The sequence below is a fragment of the Giraffa tippelskirchi genome, chromosome 6 (genome assembly GCF_054371585.1).
Source record: "Giraffa tippelskirchi isolate mGirTip1 chromosome 6, T2T-mGirTip1v1.2.pri, whole genome shotgun sequence".
NCBI classification, from domain to species: Eukaryota; Metazoa; Chordata; class Mammalia; order Artiodactyla; family Giraffidae; genus Giraffa; species Giraffa tippelskirchi.
The window spans coordinates 73714027-73739138 of NC_137280.1; the positions used below are offsets into that span (position 1 = coordinate 73714027).

Genomic DNA, 25112 nt, shown 5'->3' on the forward strand with positions numbered 1-25112 from the left:
CCTATGACGCTTGGCTGACAAACCACACGCAGAGAGGTGCATGCTGCTACGCGGCCTCGTTCCCGGGAGCGGAAGGACACATATGTTCCATTTGTGCTTAATCAGCTGAGCGACACACGAGGGTGAGGAAGGGGGAGTGACTGCCGGGAGCGACTGCCGGGAGCACACCCAGGCCCCGGAGGGTCCAGGCTGTGCACTCAACACGCGTGGGCGGGCCGCGGGCACAGAGTCGACCGCATACTCCTGCACTTCAGCACTGAGAACCACGAGGGGTGGTCCAGGCTCCAGAACACTCTTGATATGCTGAACAGATCACAAGAAGCACCCCGTAGTCAATAAAATGAAAAACAGCATCTACCTACCACATTAATACTGCAAACCAGATATATATATTTTTTCTCTTACATTAAAGACATAACAGTGAAAAAGGATTGTACTGTATTTATCACCACAGACCCGTATTCTTTAGAAACTTTGGAAAATAAATGTCACAGTCCTATAGGACAAATCTTATGATTAGACTGTCGGCATATTGTCTTTTTTCTTTTTTTTAAATAATTTTTTATTAAAATGGCACTTGTCTGCCAATCTCTCTGGACCTGTAAATGTTATAAACACACACGGCCCATCTTCTGCCACCGCGCCCTCCTTTGAGCTGAGTGGAAGGCAGAATGAGAGACCCCGGGCGTCTCGCGTGGCGCCTGCCCTCGGGTCCCGGACAGCTGGTGGGAGCCAGGCCAGAAGCACGCCGGCGTCACTCTGAAATAAACCTTAGTGACAACGTCAGAATGCTCAAGGCTTTAAAACCACAATGTGTTTCATGTTGCTTTCACTCTCATACAACGTTCACAGCTAGTTTGAGCCCATCAATTTCATAGAAAATCATGTGTTAAAAACAAGTAAATTGAATGACCAAATAAATTAAAAATGTTTTAAAGCCCTGAGTTCATAGACTGGTTTTAGGAGATTTTTAGGAAACATGGGACTCTATTTCAATAAGCAGCTTATAAGATTTTGGCAAACCATATTTCCTACGACAATGGGGGTCTCATACAGGTCTGCAGTTCAAAATCCAAGTTTGAAATCTGGGACAGAAGGCATTCTGGAAAATGGAGAATCTACTAAAATGGATGACGTGTCATGTTCGATGCTGGCTGTCACGGAAGGGCTGGGCATTTGTTGGTCTGAGTGTAGCTGGTCTCATGTGAATCCCACTCGGTACACAATCGTAAACACTGAAACATGTCAAGCAAAGTACATGGTGCGCAGCGTGTCCTGGTGGACCTGCACTGCCTTTGCCAACGCCTGATGGTCTCGTCCGTTACTCTGCCCGGAGGTATGGCTTCCTTCAGCACTGTGGGGATGGGGGATAGAGATAGAGAGAGAGAGAGAGAGAGAGAGAGTGCAGCCTTTAATGCATCAGGAGGCAGCACACTGATAGCTTAGTGAGGACCACATACCAGCCCTCTAGCAGGCAGCCACACAGCTAGCGAGTGGCGGCGAAGATGCTGGCTTTTTGGTGTCTGCATCACAATTGGCTCCAGCCACTGGGGACCCCACCACGTCCCACTCTGGAAAAGCAGCTGCCAAAGCCTGTTGTGGAAACGACTCCAGCCAGTAGACATGTGCCACTCACCTATCATGTTCTTTGTCCACCAGGTGGTACCTGGCCCGGAAAGCCACCAGGTGAGCATAGTATGCTGGCGCCGGGATGGACACGGAGCGTGTGCAGCGCACGTAGGTGTGACACAGCTGGTAGGTGAGGATCTGCAGCTCGTCGGAAGAGAAACGATTGTCATCCCAAAGCACGTGGTAGTGGGAGGGCCTGCTTGTTCCCTGAAAGCAGGTCAGAGGATGAGAGAGGCAGACACGTACGAGAGGGGTCCAGAACTCACCTGCGCCAGGTGTGCTGAGAAGCAGAAGCCGTGCTTCCACCTGGAGCGGAAGCTTCATGGAGGATGCTCAGTGATGGGAAGATGTTTGTATTACTTACAATGTATCATCAAATGACCGCCTACTGGTAAAATACAGACCACATACATATTCACTTGTGCGCAGGAAACCATAGGAAAGACAACAATACAGAAGTAGCTGTTCTGAGGATGGTATTTGTATACGTTAGGTTCTCTACGATGTTTTATTTATAAAGACAAGAAGAAATTTCTAATAAGTTACACATTAACGCCTTTTAAATAGGAGTTTGAACATGTATTTATTTTGTGCAATGTGTGTAGTCTGAAAACTTTTAAAACTGAAGGAGGTGGGCTGGTCACCTGCCCCTCTCATTCCCCCTCAAAGTGGGGGTGACCGAGGGCCACTGCCCTGCTTGGCAGGGCACCCATGGCCGGTCAGCCCGGGGGAAGGGCTTTCTCCGGGCTGCCGCATGACCCAAGCCAGCCGGCTGGTCCTTCCTGACGCCCCCCCGTGGGTGCTGCTGCCTCCACCATCCGTCTGTGCTCAGGCTCCCAGAACTGGTGGGCGGCAGGCCTACTTGTCCTCTGAGCAGCCACAGGCTGCACCCGCTTTGGGGATTCAACCCTGGGAGGTCACGGGGCCCACGGGCAGTGGGGCATTAGTGCCAGAGGGTCTGCTGAGGACACAGCGGGGCAGGGCACCAGAGGCTCGTCCTGTCACAGCAGTTGTCTCAAAAGCGAGATTCCCTCAGTACAAAGGGCCTGCGCAGGAAAGCAAGGGGAAAGGCTGGTCTGGCAACTGAACCCAAGGCCTTGGAGGGCCGGAGCACCACCCAGAGGCAGGAAGCCAGGAAAGAGACGGTGATGGACACTGGGTGGCCGGTACGGGAGAGGCGCCGGACATGGAAGCCACCACAGGAAACACCACGGGAGCCTCCGTGTTCTCTAAGCCACGTTCCTCTTCCTCCTTTTTAACAACGCTTTAATGATGTACAATGCACTCAGCCCTTGGCTGTGCCGACAGGCTGCAGGCTGGACGCACCTGTGGCCAGTTGGCCACACCCTGTTCCAGGGCTTCGGGGGTGGAGGTGTGTTTCCCAAGGAACGTCTGAAGTAGAGAGTCCATGGTGGATTCTCCAAGTTTAGATCAGATCCCTCGGGAGGGAGACTTCAGTCCTTCCTCCAGGAGCCCCTCTGTGCTGAAGCAGCACGGGAGCCTGGCACCTCCCACAGGGCACAGCCTCGCATTGGGGCGGCGTAGCGCTGACAGCGGGCACGGCTGCAGGGGGCACCGCTCCCCCAAGATGGCTGCTGGCAGGCTGCGGGTCTCTTCACCGGGGGGACAAAGCATGCCCACGTGACCCTGCCCGCTCACCCGTGTGGCCAATCCCACCCCTTGGTTACCCGTCTAACCCCTGAGAGTTCGCCAAGCCCCGGCACACAGGGATGGCCCTGGTCCCCGCCAGCCTGCTGGGCCTTTGCCCTCGCTGCTGGACCTCATCTCCCGCGACCCCGCCTCCCCGACAGCACAGGACAGTGCTGAGCCCCCACTGTCCAGCAGTCACCCGCCGGCTTTCCTTCAGGACTGCCTAGAGCCCCAGGCTCACCGCTGACCACCACGTCCCTGGTGTCCACCCGAGTGCCTGGCACACAGCCTGTGCTCTGCAAGCGTTTGCTGAATGCATGCATGATGTCTCAGTGACACCGAGACTGTCCACCCTCTGTCCTCACCTGGATGCCAGCATGACTACACAGGTAGAAGTCAAACTCGGTCGGGTGGGTGATTTTCGTGTCCACGGTTGTGCCTGCTGGAATGTTTCCACTTTTCCCAACCTTGAGCAACACAAGAGCCCATTAGACACGGCTGGGGACGGCAAAGTGATGCAAGCAAGCAATCAAGACTCAGCCACACTGTCTTCTATTCTGAACACCTTAAGGTGGCCTATGCATTTGTTCAGGACTATAGCATTAAAATTAAACATGTACTAACAGCTGAAATTAAACTAGTTCCTGTTCTGTTTGGGCTGGAGTTATTTTTTGCCGTCTCATAAAGGCCCTTGAGGACCTTCACTGAAGCATCTGTGTGGACCACTTGAAGGGTCTTTTTTTTTTACTGTTGAGGCCAAGATGGAAACTGTCATCAACATACAAATCTAAGACCAGACAATGGACACCTGACAGCCATTTCCCCCCTTACCTGCCCCCCCCAATGCTCAAGGCGGAAGAGCTAGAAAACCCAGACAGATGTCCAGGGCTTCTCCAGTCCACTGGGGTAGGCGAGCCACTCCACCAGAGACCAGCCCAGGAGCTGGGCATGGGTGGGACTACAAATCCTACCAAACCACTTAACCTCATTTTACACTTGAGCATTGAAAATCCACCCAACACTCAGCTCCTGGAACGGCAAAGTCCCAATCAATCATGAAGTCACTTGATTTTTTTTAAGTTGTTCAATTTCAAATGCACATACAAAAGAGAAAATCTCCCATGTAACCTCTATGTACCTTCTGCAAGCACTTGCTGAATGCGTGCATGATGCCTCAGAGACCCGTGAAAAAGAAACGAAGTATTTGAGAAGAGTGCCTACCTTTGCACCCTTTCCATGTTGTAGTCTCAAATCTAGACTTCATTACTCCCGCACAAACTCTCGTTTTTTGTTACATATTTAAGCCTCCATTAACATTATACTGTGTTATTTTCCACATTTAAAAACTGTATACATGTATCGTATGTATTTTGCTACTTGCTGTGTTTGTTCCACATTACAGTTTTAAGAAATAGTCATTTGGTAGATAAAGTTCATTACTTTTCTTTTTTTAAAAATTACTTTTCATTGCTATATAAATGCCAATATATAAACACACCACAAATTCTTCTCCTGTTAGCAGGCAGATTTTTTACTATTATAAACAACACTGCCAGAATATTCTTATACATGTCTCCCTGAATGCAAGCATGTGGGTTTCTCCAGGGTAGATCTCTAAACTGCCTAACTGTGCCCCAAGTTGGCCATCTGTCTCTACTCCTGTCCAAAAGGCAGGAGAATCCTCGGCCTAACGATGTACTGATCTTGTGCTGAGTGCTGTGTGTCAGCTCAGCCACCCTCCCAGCATTCTCATAAGGCAGTCCAAGGCAGAGGGGCTGACAGCTTGTGGTCAAGCAGCTGGAAGCTGCAGGGATGGACTGTAGCCAGGGTTTCTGGCTCCAGACCCTATGCTCCTCACCACAGCACCCACATCCTGGACAACGTTTGGCGATTTTATCAGGCTAACCTCATAATGTGAGTCCCCCAGACTTTTTCTGTTCTCTGAAATACTTTGTACAAGATTATTCTCTGAAGGTTTATTAAAACTTGCCTATAAAAACCTCAGGACTAACTTCATAAAATAAGCTAAGTAGTTTCTCTGTTCTTCCTAGTCTGTGCCACATGTTAAGATGGTCTACTTGTGACTCCTTGGTACAGCTTGCCCGTAAAACTCTCTGGGCCTGATGTCTTTGGGATGACAACTGGGACTGTCCTCCTCAGCTGATTCTGGTAACTGAAGTCGTTCTATAACCAAGTATCTGCATCTGTTTTTCCTGTTTTCCAACGTGCTGTCATGAAGCTGTTATCCAGTATGATTCAAACAACACACATACCCTCTGCAGCCAGCCATTATCACCTTCTGCTCCCAACATCATCACCAGTGTTCTCTCTTTTGTTCAGTCCTGATAGGTTTATATATCTTCAGAGAAGTATGCCTCACTTGCATTAATCTGTGAAAAAGATGACTTTGATCCCCCTGACTCCTGGCAAGAGAAGTCTGCAGGCTGAGGTGGCAGGGGGGCTGCAAACACCAGCTCCTCAGCTGTCCCTCGACTCCTGGGACTGACATCCTCCCTGCGGCTTCAGACTTACTGATGGCTCTCTTTCTAGTTTTACAACAAAGCAGCTGTGTTTATACTCTCATTCATAAGTGCTGCGTTAGCTGCACTGCACAGGGTTTGATATGAAATTCTCCTTTTCGTTCATTTCTGATCATTTCATACTTGATTATTCTCTTTACCTTTTTAGTGCATGGGCTCCTTACAATCAAATTGAAAATTTCAAGTTTTCTTATGCTTTTTTCTACTACAGATTTAAAACTGTGGAACAGAAAATGTGGTTTGTAGAAGAGTGAGGTCTGGCAATTTTCTGAGACCTCCTCTGTGACCTGGGGTGAGGCCAACTCATGTTTTAGCCCTAGGTGTGAGCTCGGCCGTCACAGGCAGGGTTCTGTCTGCCCCAGCCTGTTTCTTCCGCTCTTCCCATTTTCAGTCTTTACTAATTTGTCCCAGTTTCACTTTCTGACTGTTAACAAAGTGGTCTGTTAAAACAGACCTCTCTGGTGGTGTGTTTGTCAATGTCTCCCTGAAATTCTGCCCGTTGAGCTTCACGTTTTTACCTTTACATATTTTTAGGCCATGGCTTGAGGTACATCCACGCTTACAGCAGTTGTGTCTTCTCGGGGGACCGTCCCTTTTCCTCACTAGTAACTATCGATTTGCATTATGTCTTCCATTTAGGCCAGAAGCATGTTCGGTGCTGCGATGCCAGATGGCCTCAGGGGACTGCTCTGCGTGGACACTAACCCCCAACATCCAGCCCTGCTGGTGGGCAGTCTGACCTAATGTGCTTCCCTTCCGGGAGCTCTTTTCTCTTATGCAGCTACTTTGACACCATGCAGTTTTAGGACAATGTGTCTAGGTGTGGATTTACTTTTATTATTCTGTTAGGAACAGGAACAGTCTCTTAATCTAAGGAATCGTATCTTCTCCCCAATTGCGAACAATTCTCAGCAGTCACATCTTTAAGCCTCGAGCCTCCTGCTCGCGCACGGTTCTTACTCTGGAGCAGCCAGGTGACGTAAGGGAGCCTGGACGCTCCTCCAGACTGGACCCCTGGAGGAGCTCCCAGGCCCCCTTCCAAGAGCACCCCAGCTGCCCTGAGGGCTCCCACTTCCCCGCATTCTACCTCATCCTTCACACCACACTGTCTAGGACCACAGCTGCTCGCCAGTTCTGAAGCCTCACCTTTGGTCATTTCCTTATGGGATAAAAGACACCTGCCTGGGTGCATCCCAGACCTGTGGGGTTTACAGGTTCCCACTGCCCCCCAAGCTGAGAAGAGCCCTGCTCCAGTGCCTGCGGCCAGTCCTCACGAGCCTGGGACGCCCGTGTCGCCAGGCCCTCGGTGCGGCGGGGTGGGTGGGGGACCCAGGGACACTCACCCGCTCGTTCTTGTCAGTGCAGAAGAGCCGTGTGTGGTGTCTCTTCTGGACCACGATGAACGTGATGCCTGGCTGGTAGTCCTTTTCTAGCTTAATGCACGCCTCACGGATGGCCAGTAACTCGTGGTGGAGAACCTGCAGAAAGGAAGCAGGACATGCTTGAGGACTGTTACATTTTGGGGACTCTTGTTACCTTAAAATGACGCCCTTTATCACATGTATGTTTGATACATATTTAAGTCTTATAGCTCTACCAGCTTGCTGTTAGCTGTTGTGATTCTGTCTCTCTGAGCCTGTTTCTTCATTTCTATCATGGAGCAAATGGCTTCCAGGTTTTGTGGTTAAATGGCTTAGGTTAGATAATGCATGAACAGGCAGAGCATGGTGTCTGGAATGTTCTAAGTGCTACCATCCACAAAGGACATGAAAGCATGGTGGGAAACACACACACACACAAACAAATCAATCCAACAACTTATTTCTGGATTGGAGAGAATCTACTTAAAAGCACACAAGCAAACAAACTCCACTAGCTTAGGTGCTGAGCCGACTCCGAATCCCAGCTCCACCACTAAGCAAGCCTGTGGCTATCAAAGTCACAAAACCTGTCTGATCCCCAGTTTCCTCAGGTTTAAAGTGGGACTTTTTCCCACAGTCAGTCTCTCCCATCAGGAAGCTTCCATAAGCCTCTTATCCTTATTCATCAGAGGGCAGACAGAATGAAAACCACAATCACAAAAAACTAACTGATCACATGGACCACAGCCTTGTCTAACTCAATTAAACTATGAGCCATGCCGTGTAGGGCCACCCAAGATGGACAGGTCAGAGTGGAGAATTCTAACAAAACATGGTCCACTGGAGAAGGGAATGGCAAACCACTTCAGTATTATTGCTTTGAGAACACCCTGAACAGTATGAAGAGGTAAAAAGATAGGACACTGAAAGATGACCTCCCCAGGCTGGTAGGTGCCCAATATGCTACTGGAGATCAGTGGAGAAATAACTCCAGAAAGAATGAAGAGACAGACCTAAAGCAAAACAATACCCAATAGTGTAAGTGACTGGTGATAGAAGTAAAGTCTGATGCTGTAAAGAACAATACTGCATAGGAACATGGAATGTTAGGTCCACAAATCAAGGCAAATTGGAAGTGGTCAAACAGGAGATGACAAGAGTGAACATCAACATTTTAGGAAACAGTGAACTAAAATGGACCGGAATGGCGAATTTAACTAAGATGACCATTATATCTACTACTGTGGGCAAGAATCCCTTAGAGGAAATGGAGTAGCCATCATAGTCAACAAGAGTCCAAAATGCGGTACTTGGATGCACTCTCAAAAATGACACGATCTCTGTTCATTTCCAAGGCAAACCATTCAACATCACAGTAATCCAAGTCTATGCCCCAATCATAAATGTTGAAGAAGCTTAAGTTGAACAGTTATGTGATGACCTACAAGATCTTCAAGAACTAACACCAAAAAAAGATGCCCTTTTCATCATAGGGGACTGGAATGCAAAAGTAGGAAGTCAAGAGATACCTGGAATAACAGGCAAGTTTTGCCTTGGAGTACAAAATGAAGCGGGACAAAGGCTAACAAAGTTTTGCCAAGAGAATGCACTGGTCATAGCAAACACCCTCTTCCAACAACACAAGAGACGACTCTATGCATGGACATCACCAGATGGTCAATACCAAAATCAGATTGATTATATTCTTTGCAGCCAAAGATGGAGAAGCTCTATACAGTCAGCAAAAACAAGACCAGGAACTGACTGTGGCTCAGATCATGAACTCCTTATTGCCAAATTCAGACTTAAATTGAAAAAAGTAGGGAAAACCACCAGACCATTCAGGTATGACCTAAATCAGATCCCTTACGATTATACAGTGGAAGAGACAAATAAATTCAAGGGATTAGATCTGATAGACAGAGTGGCTGAAGAACTATGGATGGAAGTTCATGATGTTATACAGAAGGCAGTGATCAAGACCATCCCCAAGAAAAAGAAATGCAAAAAGGCAAAATGGTCATCTGAGGAGGCCTTTCAAATAGCTGAGAATAGAAGAGAAGTTAAAGGCAAAGGAGAAAAGGAAAGATATATCCATCTGAATGCAGAGTTCCAAAGAATAGCAAGGAGGATAAGAAACACTTCCTCAGTGATCAATGCAAAGAAATAGAGGAAAACAATAGAATGGGAAAGACTAGAGATCTCTTCAAGAAAATTAGAGATACCAAGGGAACATTTCATGCAAAGATGGGCTCAATAAAGGACAGAAATGGTATGGACCTAACAGAAGGAGAAGATATTAAGAAGAGATGGTAAGAATACACAGAAGAACTGTACAAAAAAGATCTTCATGACCCAAATAACCACAATGGTGTAATCACTCACCTAGAGCCAGACATCCTGGAATGTGAAGTCAAGTGGGCCTTAGGAAGCATCACTACAAACAAAGCTAGTGGAGGTGATGTAATTCCAGCTAAGCTATTTCAAATCCTCAGAGATGATGCTGTGAAAGTGCTGCACTCAATATACCAACAAATTTGGAAAACTCAGCAGTGGCCACAGGACTGGAAAAGGTCAGTTTTCATTCCAATCCCAAAGAAAGGCAATGCCAAAGAATGTTCAAACTGTACAACTGCACTCATCTCACACGCTAGCAAAGTAATGCTCAAAATTCTCCAAGCCATGCTTCAACAGTACATAAACTAAGAACTTTGAGATGTTCAAGCTAGATTTAGAAAAGACAGAGGAACTAGAGATCAAATTGCCAACATCTGTTGGATCATTGAAAAAGCAAAAGAGTTCCAGAAAAACATCTATTTCTGCTTTATTAACTATGCCAAAGCCTTTGACTGTGTGGATCACAACAAACTGTGGAAAATTCTTAGAGAGATGGGAATACCAGACCACCTGACCTGCCTCCTGAGAAATCTGTATGCAGGTCAAGAAGCAACAGTTAGAACCAGACATGGAACAATGGACTGGTTTCAAATAGGGAACGGACTATGGCAAGGCTATATATTGTCACCCTATTCATTTAACTTATATGCAGAGTACATCACGCGAAATCCCAGACTGGATGAAGCACAAGATGGAATCAAGATTGCTGGGAGAAATATCAATAACCTCAGATATGCACATGACACCACCCTTACGGCAGAAAGCAAAGAGGAACTGAAGAGCCTCTTGATGAAAGTGAAAGAGGAGAGTGAAAAAGCTGGCTTAAAACTCAACATTCAAAAAACAAATATCATGGCATCCAGTCCCATCACTTCATGGCAGATAGAAGGGGAAACAATGGAAACAGTGACAGACTTTATTTTCTTGGGCTCCAAAATCACTGCAGATGGTCACTGCAGCCATGAAATTAAAAGATGCTTGCTCCTTGGAAGAAAAGCTATGATCAACCTAGGCAGCATGTTAAAAAGCAGAGACATTACTTTGCCGACAAAGATCTGTCTAGTCAAAGCTATGGTTTTTCCAGTAGTCATGTATGCAAGCAAGAGTTGGACCATAAAGAAAGCTGAACACCGCAGAATTGATACTTTTGAACTATGGTGCTGGAGAAGACTCTTTTTTTTTTTTTTAATAAATTTATTTATTTTAGTTGGGGGCTAATTACTTTACAATATTGTAGTGGTTTTTGCCATACACTGACATGAATCAGCCATGGGCTCACACGTGTTTCCCATCCCGAACCCCCCTCCCACCTCCCTGGAGAAGACTCTTGAGAGTCCCTTGGACTGCAAGGAGATCCAACCAGTCAATTTAAAGAAAATCAGTCCTGAATATCCATTGGAAGGACTGATCCTGACGCTGAAGCTCCGATACTTTGGCCACCTGATGCAAAGAGCTGACTCATTGGAAAAGACCCTAATGCTAGGAAAGATTGAAGTCAGCAGAAGGAGATGACAGAGGGTGAGATGGTTGGATGGCATCACCAACTTGATGGACATCAGTTTGAGCAAGCTCAGGGAGTTAGTGACAGACAGGGAAGCCTGGAGTGCTGCAGTCCATGGTGTCGCAAAGAGTCAGACATGACTCAGTGACTGAACTGAACTGAAAATACAAGCGCTCCCATCTTGAAACCTGCTGTGACGCCTACCATCCCCTGAGTAGCGCCAGGGGTTGGGGTACAAAGATGCTGGCCCCTGTCTCTGCCCTCCCCTTCCCTGAAGGGGTGGGCCCCAGAACAGGTCCCCCAGCCCAGAGATTCCCCACAGCACAGCCTAGGAGGCAAAGTGTGGAGCCAGGACAGGCCCTGGCTGGTGCGTGCCGGACCAAACCTGCTGGACTGGCCTCTCTCGACCCCCGCCCCCGCCCTCACCACTCCTCCCATCCTGCCACAGGGTCCTGACCACCCCGCACCCACCACACTACCACACGGTGACCAGATAAACCTGGGGGCAGAACAGAAACCCGAGATGCCATCCTGCAGAGGGACGGGGAAGTGTAGACACAGAGAGCAGGGCGGAGGAAGCAAGGCAGCGGCCCACCTGCTGGAATTGCCCCTCGGAGACGCCGTCGCGGTAGAAGATGATGCGGGTGGGCTTGAAGCGCGTGGACTTGTAGAACTGGATGAGCAGCTCGCGCACCATGGCTGCCAGGTCCTGGATGATCTCCTGCCGGTGCTGCTGCACGCGCACGGTGGCACAGTAGCGGTTTGGGTGGGCATCCATGCTGCCCACGACCTGCGGGGTGGCGCAGGGTCAGCAGGCACCCTGAGGGCCCGCCATGGGCAAACCCACCACCTTTATGCGTCTTCTGTGTGTGTGGCCCTGGTGTATATGAATGCGTCCCCAAGAAAGTAAGTTTGCCCAAGGGACCTAATAAAAAACTCCAAGACTGTTAGGAACCCCTGTTCTGCTTATAATTGGATGGGACTGCATTACATCAGCCCAGACGTGGCCCCTGGTGAGGCCGACAGTGTGCATAACTCTACTAAGCACGTTGTTTTCCCCAAGCCAGGTGCACAGCCACACACAACACCCCAAGACTCCCACCCCCAGGAGTGAGAAATGTCCCCCAGGAACGCTGGCCCAAAAGCAGTTGCCTGCAGGTGCCAACCAGCAGGAACCAGTGAGCGTGCTGGGCACAGGCCCGTGCTGGGCTGAACCGCTGTGCTTTCATCGCTAAGCCGACAATCACAGAGATGCTGGACAGGCAGGAACGCACATGGACAGAGGGACCGTGGGAAGCGATACTCACGGCGGCAATGGACGGCTTCTTCCCGTCCCCGGCGGGGGGGTGAGTGACATCCGCCCCCAGAAAGATGACGGGCTGCTGGAACACCGGAGGCCTGCCGGGGAAGCGGGCGTCAGAGGCCGCGGCTTGGGGACGCCGCCTGGACCTCTCAGGACATGGGCACCAGCACTACTCTGGGGCTCTGCTTGTAAAGACTCCTTATCTTTCAGGTACAGACAGAGAACACCTCACGGGGACAAGGAGGCTCAATGTGAGACCTGCTTCAGAGTGACCCGGTGCGGGAGACGGGGCAGGTGAGCGTACTCTGAACAAGGGTGGTCAGGTGCAGACGGCCGCTGAGGCCGGGCCCAGGGACAGGAGGGCTCTCCCGGGGAAGACGACCGAATGTTTCCAAGATAATCGCATCCAGAGAGTCCACAGTCTGTCAGCCAACCCTGGACCTGCAGCCACATTGCAGGGAGCCTGGCAGCCGCATCTCTCTCTACTTGACACCCCAATGTCTCCAGATGCAGCCACACGTTCTCGGGGGGTGAATGTGTCCCAGTGGGGAAGCACGGAGCTAGGCCATTCTCCCGGGGTCTTCTAAATGCTGGCCACACTCTGGAAGTCACCACCCCAAAGAGATGGTGTTAGGGGCCCGGTTCTCCAACAGCTGGCGGGTCCCAGCCTCACCGGCTGTGTGACCTTCTCGATGCCTCATCCTTCTCTCCTTCCAGACTCATGTGCTGCCCAGGCGCCCTGTGCCGAGTCCCCCAGACCCCACGGCTCTTCCTCTCGCCCTCCCCCTCCTCTGATGGGGCCCAGGCACATCCGCACACACAGTTCTGACTCACACCTTGAACCAGCACAACCGCACTAGCCACTGGATGCCACTCCACCCCCGGCTCCCTGGCTCGCCTTCGGCAGAGTTCTGGGATTAGCTGAGCCCGTCGCCTGCCTCCCCACCGAGCCTCGTGCTGCCATGGCAACAGGACTGCTCTCTGCAAGGTCACCTGCAACCTGCAGACAGCCCCCAGCCCCGTGGCCGAGCCTCGCACCTAGTCACAGCTGGCTGTCAGTGCCATGTGGCAGCCACGCACGGGCTCCCCACCACCCCCCACTGGGCTTCAGAGCTGTCGCCTCACCTCCATGACCTTCCAACCCTGCAAACCCCCAGGGCCCAGGCTTGGCCATCCTTCCTGTCTACACCGCACCCCAGGGTTCTCTCCAGCCTAGAGGCTCTAACTACCACCTGCATATGAGGAGCCCTGAACAAGCCTCTCTAGCACAGGCTCCCCCCGCCCCGCCGCTGAACCCCTGCCTCAGCTGGCGTCACCTCATCGCTCCTGCAGCCGAATGTGGACCAATCTAGACTCTCCTCTTCCACTCACAGACCAAACCCATCCTCTCAGCAAGCCTGGCAATTGCCAAAACACCCACAGCTCTGGGCGCCCCGGGCCCAGCTCCCACCAGCCGCTCTCCTGGGACAACACCAGCAGGCCTGGCCCCCCTGTCTATCCAGAGCTGGGGTCACCTTCCAGAACAAGGTCAGCAGGGCTACACCTGCACTCGTGAACCTCCCCCCGACGGCTGCGTTCCCCTGGAGTGAGTGCCAGGCCCCCACAGGCTCACCCCTCAGCAGAATGACTGCCATGGCTCCCCGTAGTCTGCTCTGTGCTGCTCCCCCGTGAGGCTCTCGCTCTGCTGGGCTCCCTTCCGCTGTGTCACTGCTGTTCACCCGGGAAGCACATTCATGGACCCTCTCAGGACCCTGCGGCTCCAGCCCCCAGTGCCTGGCCCTGGCCTGGGGCTGACAGCACCTCCTCCTGCCCTGGAAGCCCACTGTCCCAGCGCTGACCATCAGGCACCTAGGGCGCTGGTGCAGCCCTCCTGTCTACACAGAACTGGCTACACAGCTGCCACACCTCACATGTGGGACCCATCTCCAGCTGGGGTCAGAAGGCCCTTCTCTTTGGGCCGGTACCAGTCCTCAGTGGCCCTGGACCCCGAGACCAGGAGCAGCCAACACCCTTGTCCTACTCACGTCCTGCACCTGCCGAGCCCACGACAATGCTCGGCACAGCTGAGCAGAGCCGCCCCGGCACCGTGGACCCCGAGACCAGGAGCAGCCAACACCCTTGTCCTACTCACGTCCTGCACCTGCCGAGCCCACGACAATGCTCGGCACAGCTGAGCAGAGCCGCCCCGGCACCGCCCTGCCCAGGGCGTCACCACAGCTGTCTCATGCACGGCGGAGGGCCAGCCTCACCTCCCCTGTGGCAGCAGGATGTTGTTCACGCCGCCCAGTTTGACATTGATCTTCAGACAGAGGTTGGACAGGGTCTGCGGCGTGGTCCTCTGCACGTTCTTCATTTGCACACACTGTGTGGCCATGCCCAACACTGTGTCTCCCACACGCTTGACCTCAGCTGCCGAGAGAATGGGGTGCTCAGCACAGCTCCCCGGCGCTCCTCTGCCCACCCTGTGCCGCCTGCTGCACACGCGCCCAAGCCCGAGCTCCAGCTCCGCACCAGCTGCGGGGTGTCCCCCACTGGCCCAGGGAGGCCCGCTCTCAGTCAGGGGCATTTCTGCAACTTCTCCAGGGCAACAGGGCAGTGTGCGCAGGGCCAGGTTGGAACCCAGGCACTCGGGACAGCAAGCAAATGCTCGAGTATTTAAAAATATAAATCCATGAAACCTCAATCCTCGGCCAATGCAAACCCGACGTCAAAGTGCTCTCCAGGCCCACCCCTCCTCCATTCTAGGTTCTCTCATGAAGCGAGTGGGCAAGCACTCCCTGGACGGGCCAGCAGAGATGGGCGACCCTGGGAGAAGAGTCACCTGGGCTTCCTCCTGCTCCTGGATGCAGAGCCCGTAGGAGACAGGGAAGCCAGTCAGTGAGGCTAACCGCGCCTCTCTTCCCTCTGCCCCGGGGTGCCCACACACCTCCCACACGGGGCCTCTGGCTCCCACCAGGCTTCCAGCAGACGCACACACACCCACCTCCCTGTCTCACTATCGCTTGTCTTTACCCGGGAGCTCCCCTACCAGGGCCTGGGACTCCATCCCGGGCTTGGGAACTGAGCCGGGTGGAAGTGCCACCCACCTTCTGGCAGAAAGGACTCTGATCAAATCCCAGAGGGTTCTGAGATGGCACCGCTCACAAGAGGAGGGCCAAGTCCCAGACAGGAGCTGAGGACGCCCCCGCCCTCAAGGGGGCTACTACATGCACATCACGTAGCCGTTCCTCATCTAGCCGAAGTCTGTGTTGGCAGCGGACAAGGCAACTGCATGCCTGCCATATCCCGCGCCCCCTCGGGAAGCCCATCTCAGGGAACCAGGGCCTCAGACGAGACTGCCAAGGGTGGCCCTGGGCACGTGCGGGGCCACAATCAGACACCACCTGGTCTCGCTCAGACACAGGCCCCTCCTGGGTGGGGCGGAGGCTGCACCCCACGCCCGTAGGGCCGGGGCTGGGGCGGCACCAAGACCTACCATAAACAGGGGTCTTCCCCGGCAGGATGACCACCACCAGCTGCAGGCCAGCGTACGTGTTTTTCAAGTGCCGGAACATGGGCTCCACGCTGTCCGCCCCCTGGGCGTACTTACAGAAGCACGGCTGGCCCTGGATGGGCATGCCCGCATCTCTTGAGATCTTTCTGAGCTGCTCTGTGAAGGACCTGGAGGAGTAGGGTCATTACATGAAGAAGCACCCAGAGTGCTGACGATCCAGACCCACCAGAGGCCCCGAGAAAGGGCAATGTTAACAGATCCAGACCCCAAACTGTTTTCATTGAGATCTGAGTCCCGGCTGAAGCCCGAGATGAGGCTGTTTCAACAAGACAATGCACGGAGGCAGCCCGCGTGCTCGGCATGCAGGTCCCTGAAAAGTCACGATGAAACAGGAGACGCCACATCGTGGCCCCGCAGCCCCCACCAGCTGTGACACTCCCAGGCAGCGACAGGGCTGTTCTTTTAAAGTCAGGCACAAGCAGCTGCTGCCCACTTGCCCGCGACGCTGAGCACTGTCAGGGCAAGGAGAGCCATGAACTGACTATCCCTTCGGATTCCCCTGGTTTATCCTATGTGCACAGCTTGGACTTAGATGACATGGTCACAGGAGAAAACAAGACAGCCCACAGTTAAGAGTAGCACCAGCAGCTGCAGCGGTTACAGGCGGGGCGAAGGAGACAGATCCACAGCTTCTATTTTAAGCGCAGGGATAGAAACATCCCAGCCTTTTACAATAAAGCAAGGACATGCCAACCACCCCAGCCAGTTAGCGCCCAACCTCTAGTACGTTAGTGCAGTTAAAGAAACCCATGAGCACGTATCTGCACCTACGCCCACGAGTGCACCTGCCCTGGGGCCATCTGGCTCCAGGAGAAATGACACAAGGGCCCCAGACAGAAGCGGGGGAGGCAACCTGAGATCAGACTGTACACCCCGCCCCTCCCTGCTCTCTCTGCCGGCGGTGTGGGGGAGAAAGAGCTCCGGCCCTCTCACCAGCTCTCCAGAACACTGAGAGCCACAGCTCCCTGGGACCAAGGTCCGCTCAGATGCCCACCTGCGACTCCCCAGCTCCATGGCCCCCTCCTGCTCCCGCCCAAGGGAGGCGGGAGGCACACGCCATCCGTTCCCTGTTAGGTCTTGGCCGTTCGCAGAAGCATGAGCAACCAAGCTACATGTTTACAGTGCTGCTTTCAAAGCGTCTGACACCAGGTCAGGTTGGTCTGATACAGAAATATGAATCTAAAGTGCTTTTAAAAACAGTGTTAGTTCACTGAACACAAGTTTCTCCTTTGCCTCAACTTTGTACACTTGTTGGGCTTCTCTGTAGCTCAGCTGCGAAAGAATCTGCCTGCAATATAGGAGACCCGGGTTTGATTCCTGGGTCGGGAAGATCCACTGGAGAAGGGACAAGCTACCCACTCCAGTATTCTCAGGCTTCCCCTGTGGCTCAACTGGTAAAGAATCTGCCTACAATGCGGGAGACCTGGGTTGGGAAGATCCCCTGGAGAAGGAAAAGGCTACCCACTCCAGTGTTCTGGCCTGGAGAATTCCATGGACTCTACAGGCCACAGGGTCACAGAGTCGGACATAACTGAGCAACTTTCACTTTCACTGTACACTTACTCGTCATTTACTGTTTTGTTTCTCACAACCTGATGCACCTCTGCACACTCAACTCTCACAAGAGAAGCAAAGCTTCCCCTTCCTGACCCGGCCCACCCCAGCAACACCCTCCGCCAAGCCTCGCCCTTCCCGCGCGGTCCCCCCAGCCCCCAGGCAGCCTTACTTGAGGTGCACCTCCGTGCACTGGCGCTGGGGGGCGAAGCAGGCGATGGCCCACACCTTGATCTCAATGCCCGTGTGGAACTGCTTGTTCCTCATGTCCCACACGCCCTGGACAGGGGTGGCAATCGCCTTATTCTGCAAATGGCGAGACGTTCAGAGTGAGAAGAAAACAGTCCTCTGACCCTGGATTTTGTCACTGTCCCTGCTGCAGCTGATCCCCAAGCACAGGGTGGCTCCTGAGGCTGAGGACCGAGCCTGTGTGCAGCCTCCCACTCTGAGCGGCCCCGCACTGCAGGGGCCTGCGGGGGCCACCAGGTGCTCACAGGAGGTCTGGACGGATGCACAGACCAAGGACGGAGGGACGCAGAGGTGGGGTGGATGGACAGATGGATGGATGGAGGGAGCAGGGAGGGCCCAGAGCTCCACCCACCCTCACAGGTAGCCTGGAGGAACAGGAAGGCCTCCAAGGATTTTCCCTTCTCCAGGACCAGCAGGGCAGCCAGGGAAGGGCATGGAAGCAGGGAGCTTCTCCCAGCCCTGTGCCTGGGGGTGAACAAGCCAGTGGGGACCGAGTCACAGCCCCCTGTGGCCCGCTCCCCACTGCCCGCCGTTGTTCAAGCTACTCCCCTTTGAGAACAGAAACAACAGATGATGCATCCGCTTCATTCTGTCATCTCTCCACCAGAAAGGACCAGGTCTCAACAGTGAGTGTCGCCTAAGGAATCTGTGAACTGCCTCCAAGTGACGCTGGAGTTCGAGGGACGGGGAGGAAGGACCTCTGGAGGGAGCAGAACCTGACGCCCTGCAGGACACGGTGTGTCTGAGTTGTGGTCATTTACTCTGTTTTTCACTGTTTTATTTTTCTTACTAAAGTGATACAAGTATACAGTAAAAATCAAACATTACAGAAATGAATGTTTTTGTTTCATATTTTTTTCTAAACTAGTACCCTGCTCTGGCCAGCCTCCTTCTTAAGAGAGAGCCACCACCCTGTGTGGGCTGTTGTCAGATCCCAGACATCACCGAATGTTTCTGGGGGACATTTAATGTTTTGTCTGATAGGACAATGGGTAAGGCCGGTGAAGAGAAGTGTTTGCTCCCACTATAATGTTTAAGAGATTTGGAAAAATTTGTTTATTTAGAAGCATGAAAAACATCGAATCCTTAGGATTCCAACATTCCTGCAAGGTTAAAGAGCTGTTTTGTTCTCCAGACGCCTCCTGCCTTCACTAAAGACGCAGGATCTGCGGTCCTGGCTTTACCAGGTAAGTCTGAATCCTTCTGGTGTGCGAAGGGGAATCTGCCTCCCCGCTGGGCTGCAGGAAGGTAGGAAGGTGCCTGGGTGCAGTGTCTGGGCTACCAGGAGCACAAGGGGGCTGAGAAGGAGCCAGGAGGCCTCCTGCAGAGAGCAGGGAGCAGCCCCAAATACCCACGGCCTGGGGGGGCATACCCCCCCAAAGGGGACTACCTAGCAACACTCTAAAACAATGAGGGAGTCACGTGTCATACGCACTCCAAGACCTCCTTGTGATCTAAGAGAAAACAGTAAGTTAAAAAAGGGCAAGGTATAGAAGTGTATTTAATACGTTGCTATGTACACAAGAAGGGGTGGAAAAACACCTGGATAATCCCTAGGGTGATTTTACAAAGAGAACTGCCTCGTGGGAGGTCAACTGGGATGTGGGAAAAATGAGATATTTTCCCCTATAATTCTTTGCATTTTTTGAACTTTTAAACATTTTTATAAATACAACTTGCATTTTAAAATAAGAAAGGGAAAAGCCTGCAAACAAAACAAAACGGAAGCTTGCTACAGGCCCCACTCCACCAGATGGAACAGTGTCAAGTCAGGCAGAACACAGGTTCCCACGGGTGCTCCCTAATGGACAAACACCATGACTTTTGCTTTATTCTTCCTTTTTGGGGGCCACATAGCATGTACGATCTTAGTTCCCTGACTAGGGACTGAACCCAGGTCCCGGCAGTAAAAGTATCCAGTCCTAACCACTGGACCACCAGGGAATTCTCAAAGTTGTGACCTTTGAAGTTGAGCTCCACCTGCCCCCGCCTACCCACCACCTTGCTAGAGAAAAGCCCAGGAGAAAAGAAGAGAAGAACTTCTCATGAGCGCTAAGAGGCTCAAGGGTCAGGAATATACTGACCAGAGTCAGAGGTCAAATGTGCAAAAGCAAACAGAATTGTGCCTGTGACTAAACTGAGGTACTTGTTCCCAAATACCACCCAAACAACAGTTAGAAAGCAGAGAAGCAGCAGGGAACTTGTGGACAACAATTCACCACTGACTGTGTCCCCCTCACACAAAGAACGATGGTTTTGAAAGTATGATGGGCTAATAAAATTTACCTTTAGAAAAGCAAAAGGGGGATTCAGGAAACTTTGAAGAGTCAAGGAAACCAGTCCTCTATGAAGCCCGACGGCTGTTATAGGTTCACACAGGAGCAGGAAGGACTCTACCTTGACCACAGTCTACACCTCTGGGGGTGGGGAAGGGAGTTGGATGCTCTTGCTTCACTGTCAGCATTCGGACACACACTCCCAACACCCACAGAACAGCCCCGCCCAGCCTACTACCTACCCTGCCCCCGTAGAGGATGGAGGGCGGCTGGAGGACCCGTCCGGTCACGTCTGTCATCTCATCTTTGACCATGATTCCAAATTCACGAACGTATGGATCTGTATTGAAACTGGCACTTCTCATCTTGAAAGGGAAGAGAGAAGAGGCTCAGAGTTGGGGGGCAATCTTTGCTTCCTTCCAGAAGTTGCGTCTGTCCAGAGCATGGGGGTGCCATGCCCCCATGGGGACCCCGTCCCCACCCGAGGCCTGCACCGACGATTGGATGCTCACCAGCTTGCTAATCTCTTCCTGCCGATCGGGGGCTGACCTTGCAGTCGCTCTGATCATGGTCGAGGTCTGATTGTCGGTCAGCTTTTTTATACATCTCTGTCCCGCCACTATGTTACAGACCTGCGAGGAAACAGGAGAGCTGGGGTCAGCAGTGGGCTGGGGAAGCGGGCGGGTCTGGGGCTGAGTACAGACACTGGTGCAGCGGGGGTATGTTCCTGAGATCCACTAGGAACAGCAGCCTCGAAGAGGCCCTCCGGTCGACAGAAGAACCCCCCAAGGAAACCTGGGGTAACACAGACACAGCCTGGGAACTGCACAGGGGAAGCAACACAGCTGCAGGGGCGGGAAGGCCTGGGTCCTCAGCATGGGTGTGTGGACCCCATCCTCAGACAGAGGGGCATAGGCAGGGCTGCCTGGGAAGGGACACAGACGGGAGAAACCCAACCACGGCCCAGATGTTCGAGCAACCGGACAAGAACCGAGAATTTAAAACACTAACACAAAACAGTTAGAACTCAGGTCTCCATTTCAGCGTTTGATCTTTTCCCGGACAAGGATTTTTCAAACCAGAAGTGGATTTTAGACTTCCTGTGCCAGGGGCCTGCTGGGCACACACACACAGGACCCTGACCTTCACACAAATGAGTTACCAAACCCATCTTATTAATGCGGAAACTGAGGCTGGACCACGTCTGTGAACCTGCCCGAGGTCCCACAGTGGCAGGAGTCACAAAGTTTGGGCCCAGCCCACAAAGACAGAGGAGGGGGGGCTTGCCTCCAGGGGAAGGTAGGTGTGTTTCTGCTCCTGTCCGACTTGTAAACACGGGAGGTGGGGGTAGCGCAGAACCAGCTTGTGCCTGTCCTTGAAGTACTGGGCCACCGTGCACTCCACCGTCTGCCCGCTCTCCTGCTGCAGCGGGAACCTAGGGGAGAGAAAGAGCACTCAGGCCCGGAGCCCGGCCCAGGCCCCACACACCTGCTCACGCAGCCTTCCTGGGTCTGCTTTCTCAGGCATGAAGGAGCCGGAGGGCCATTCGAAGCATCTCTCGGGAATCAAAACCACACCATGGGCTCTGGGTCATCAGGAACATCCCCAAGTCCCAGACTTTTATCTCCGGAGTCGGAAAGGGAAAAATACCCCCACATCCACGATATGCAGTCATCACAAGAGACACCTACATCTAGGGGACATGGAAAGGATCCGAACAAACAAAGACAAAGCCAGGAAGAATGGCCTGTGCGTGTCCCAGCCCGCCTCGAACCGACTCTGAAAGTCGTTCACAGGCTGTGTGCTCCAAGAGGCTGCCCCAGACAATCTGAGACCTTCCAGACAGGACGGCAAAAGGGATGAGCCACGTCTGCTCGGGCCTCTGTGGTCACACAGGCTGGGCTGGGGCCAAGGGTGCCGGGCACAGGGACCAGGACACAGGCTCACCCTGCCCACCTGCTGCATGGGGCCCTGGGCACCCTGCTATAACCAGTGCCCAGCAACACACCAGGTGCTTCTTCTGGAACAACCACGAAATAAACTTACAAGTCCTCACTAGACCCAGGAGGCCTCCAGGTGGGGTGCAGGGGGCCACACGGCTTAGACAGCAGGGCACCTGTGCAGCCAGGACACCTACTACCTTGACGGGAACCCCACAGTCTTGTGATGTGACGGGGCACCTCGCGGAGGCCGAGTCCAGGCAGTGTCCACTCACGCCCACTACCCACTCTGGCCCCTGGCCCCTGCTCAGTGCAGAAGACTGGAAAATAAGTCCAAAACGCCCTTGTCTCGCCGGTAATATTCAAGAAGGAAAACTGACAAGGAGTCCCCTCACCCTCCCCCACCGCATCCCATCTCATCCCCACTCCTGCCCTGAACAGGAGGAATTTCATAATTTTATCCCACGAGGTGAAGTATGGAATCGACTAAGCCAAAGGCGTTATTCCAGAAGTCACTGTGCAGAGTCTGGACTTGTGAGTGACAGAGGAGGCCGTAGCTGGGGGGGAGTCTGAAGGGATTCGCATCTAGGGGGCTGGGGGGTTCTGAAGAGACTCAGGTCTGGTGGCTGGGGGGAGTCTGAAGGGACTCAGGTCCGGAGGCTGGGGGGGAGTCTGGAGGGACTCGCATCCAGTGGCTGGGGGGAGTCTGAAGGGACTCGAGTCTGGGGGCTGGGGGGAGTCTGGAGGGACTCACGTCTGGTGGCTGGCCGGCCGCCGGGTCACGTTGCACACACGGTACTTCCTCTTCATCTGCCCGCAGTGCGTTATCTCCACCTTTAGACCTGAGGACACAGAACGGCTGGGCTTCAGCATGGAGACTCGGCCTGGCCTGTTGCGACACCCCACCGACAGACCATCGGCTTTCAGGGGACCCTCACCCGCAGACCCACACTGAGAGCCTGGGGCTGGGCCATCTCACCCGCAGGGGTGCCCCCTGGCCCAGGGGTGGCTAGGCCCGAGGCCTGTGCTCAGAGACAATGGACGACGTGGGCTCTGCTGAGAGCGTGGCATCCGCGCCCACAGCCTTCTGTGCTTCCTGAGGGGTTATTTTTAGCAGAAAGCCCTGCTGCTGGCCTCTGTACACCCCTGGGAAGGACAGGTTCAGAGGGCCAGGTTCCAGGGCTTTCCGGCAACCAGATGGCGGGCAGAAGGACCCAGCTCGGGCATGGTGCCCTGGACTGCACTTCCTTGAGTGGAGACCAGGCTTGATGCGTACAGACGCCCCAAGTGGTGAGGAGCCAACGTTCCGGAACGTCTGAGACGCTGGTTATGTCCTGCTGCCGCCCTGGGCTGCTCTCCTCCACGTTCGGACCCCATGGGCCACCCTGTCCCCATGCTGATGTGTCTGACGTCGACTGACACCCCTCCCCACCAAGGAGAAATGTGGGCCCCCACGGCTGCGCGCCTCTCAGGCCTGAGGCAGGCAGCTGCTTACCTTTGATTTCTTTGGTAAACTTGACCCTTTGGGAATCTGTCAGAGGTTTCTGTTGTTCTTCAATACTTTTAAAATCCAAGACTTCACAAACAAACTCAATGACTGGCTGTGCCTTATAGAACGCTGTTGCCGAGACTGTGGGCGAGAAGAGAAGAGACAAGGGCACAGACATGACGGGGTCTGCCTGGCGCGCCCCCTCCATGGTCGAGCCCCCGGCCAGGGGGGAGGGCACCTGGCCTCTGCACCCCCTGCCCATGGAGCAGACTCGGAGCAGGGGTGTGGCAGCGGGGACTCATGTCGGGGCACGGACTGCCACTGCCCACTCACTCCAGCCAGGACACCGCTAGGGGCTGGCAGAGGCTAAGATCACCTCTGAGAGTAAAGCTGGGCTTGACGGCCACAAGCTGTGGGTTTTCTGGAAGTTTCTGACCACCTCCTGTCCTCCATCTCTCTGAAGCTTATCCAATGCAGAGGCAGCCGGGAGCCCCCCGCAGCCCCCTGAACCACCGTCTGGGGAGCGGGCCCCGCAGAGGCTCTGACAGTCGTGCCTGAGTGCTGCTGCCCTCATGCACAAGCAGCTGCGTGTGGAGCTGGCCTCAGGGGCCCTCCCCCTGAACCCTGCCCTGGCTCTGGGGCTCTGCTTACCGTCGATATTCAGCATCATCTTCCAGAGAGAAGGCCGGACGGACTGATGGAAGCCAAACCACACCTCTCGGCCCCCGCCCAGCGGGTTGGAGCAGCCCTCGGATGCCGTGAAGAAGGAGCGGCCCACGGGGGTGTACCTGGAACGGGAGCCTCATCTAGGGGGGCCGGCAGGCACACACCCTGCGGACGGCCAACATGCAAGGGACACGTGGGAGAACTTCCCCTGACAGCTGAGGGCACATGGCCTGGTCCTGCTTCCCATTTCCCAGAGGATCCTCCCACCTCGACGCCCTGCCTGCAGCCATCACTTCACACCTTTCTCGAGCGGGGTGGGCAGGGGTGCGAGTGCAGGTGACCACGGCCAGCCAGCTGGACATGGACAGGTCCTGTCCGGGCCTCAGGGCATCTGGTGCTGAAGGCCAAGGACCTCTGGGAGACCAAGCCTCTGGGCCGTGCCCACTCCACTCAGCTGCTCCACAGGGCAGAGAGGGAGACACTGAACTGAGACCTCACTTGGGGGTGGTGGGTCTACATGCGGAAGGATCCACACCCCTCCCAGGGCCAGTGCCCACCAGGGCTCAGAGCTGGAGGGCCCCTACACTCTCAGGGCAGCGGTCAGTGGCTGCAGCATCACTGAGGGTCCCCAAGGGAAGACCTCACTGCCTGCAGATGCAGCCGCCAACCAGGACACACAGCCCACTCTCTGCCTCCCCTCAGATATGCTCATCCTGTTTCTTTCTCTACTTTTCCCAAAGACTTTCCTCCTGATGATAAAGCTAACTTGGTGATTAATTCAAAGGGATTCAAAGAGGGGGAAAAACAATCACAGCAATTCCTGCTGCTCATTTAAAAAATGGATTTAACATTTTGGCAACAACCCTTAAGAGTTGTTTTGTTGTTTTTTTGTTTTTTTCACCTACCTACCTTCCCCCCTAGTAACAGTGCCAAGCAGTGACAGATTACATTTGGGGGTGGGGGGGCCCCTGCACTGAGGGACAGCCTGCTCTTTCTGCAGAACA

The 25112-nt window shown here is 53.5% G+C and overlaps 1 protein-coding gene across 7 annotated transcripts in view; it reads right to left on the bottom strand.

Annotated features, from left to right (window-relative positions):
• Window positions 1-370: 370 nt before the first annotated feature.
• AGO2 (argonaute RISC catalytic component 2) overlaps window positions 371-25112 on the bottom strand; it is an 86721-nt gene continuing 61979 nt past the window's right edge. For 5 of the 7 annotated variants that reach the window (XM_081504129.1, XM_081504127.1, XM_081504125.1 and 2 more), the window contains 15 exons: window positions 24094-24230; window positions 23449-23583; window positions 22708-22795; window positions 21301-21448; window positions 20526-20645; window positions 20256-20378; window positions 17661-17794; window positions 15857-16041; window positions 14631-14790; window positions 12386-12476; window positions 11674-11868; window positions 7163-7297; window positions 3645-3746; window positions 1637-1836; window positions 371-1354 (listed from right to left, as the gene is read on the bottom strand). In XM_081504129.1, coding sequence (XP_081360255.1) covers window positions 1246-1354; window positions 1637-1836; window positions 3645-3746; window positions 7163-7297; window positions 11674-11868; window positions 12386-12476; window positions 14631-14790; window positions 15857-16041; window positions 17661-17794; window positions 20256-20378; window positions 20526-20645; window positions 21301-21448; window positions 22708-22795; window positions 23449-23583; window positions 24094-24230 — 2062 coding nt within the window. In that variant the 3' untranslated portion in view covers window positions 371-1245. Of the gene's footprint in view, window positions 1355-1636; window positions 1837-3644; window positions 3747-4746; window positions 5670-7162; window positions 7298-11673; window positions 11869-12385; window positions 12477-14630; window positions 14791-15856; window positions 16042-17660; window positions 17795-20255; window positions 20379-20525; window positions 20646-21300; window positions 21449-22707; window positions 22796-23448; window positions 23584-24093; window positions 24231-25112 lie in introns of those variants that run through there. The other 2 variants (XM_081504131.1, XM_081504130.1) reach the window with 1 other exon arrangement.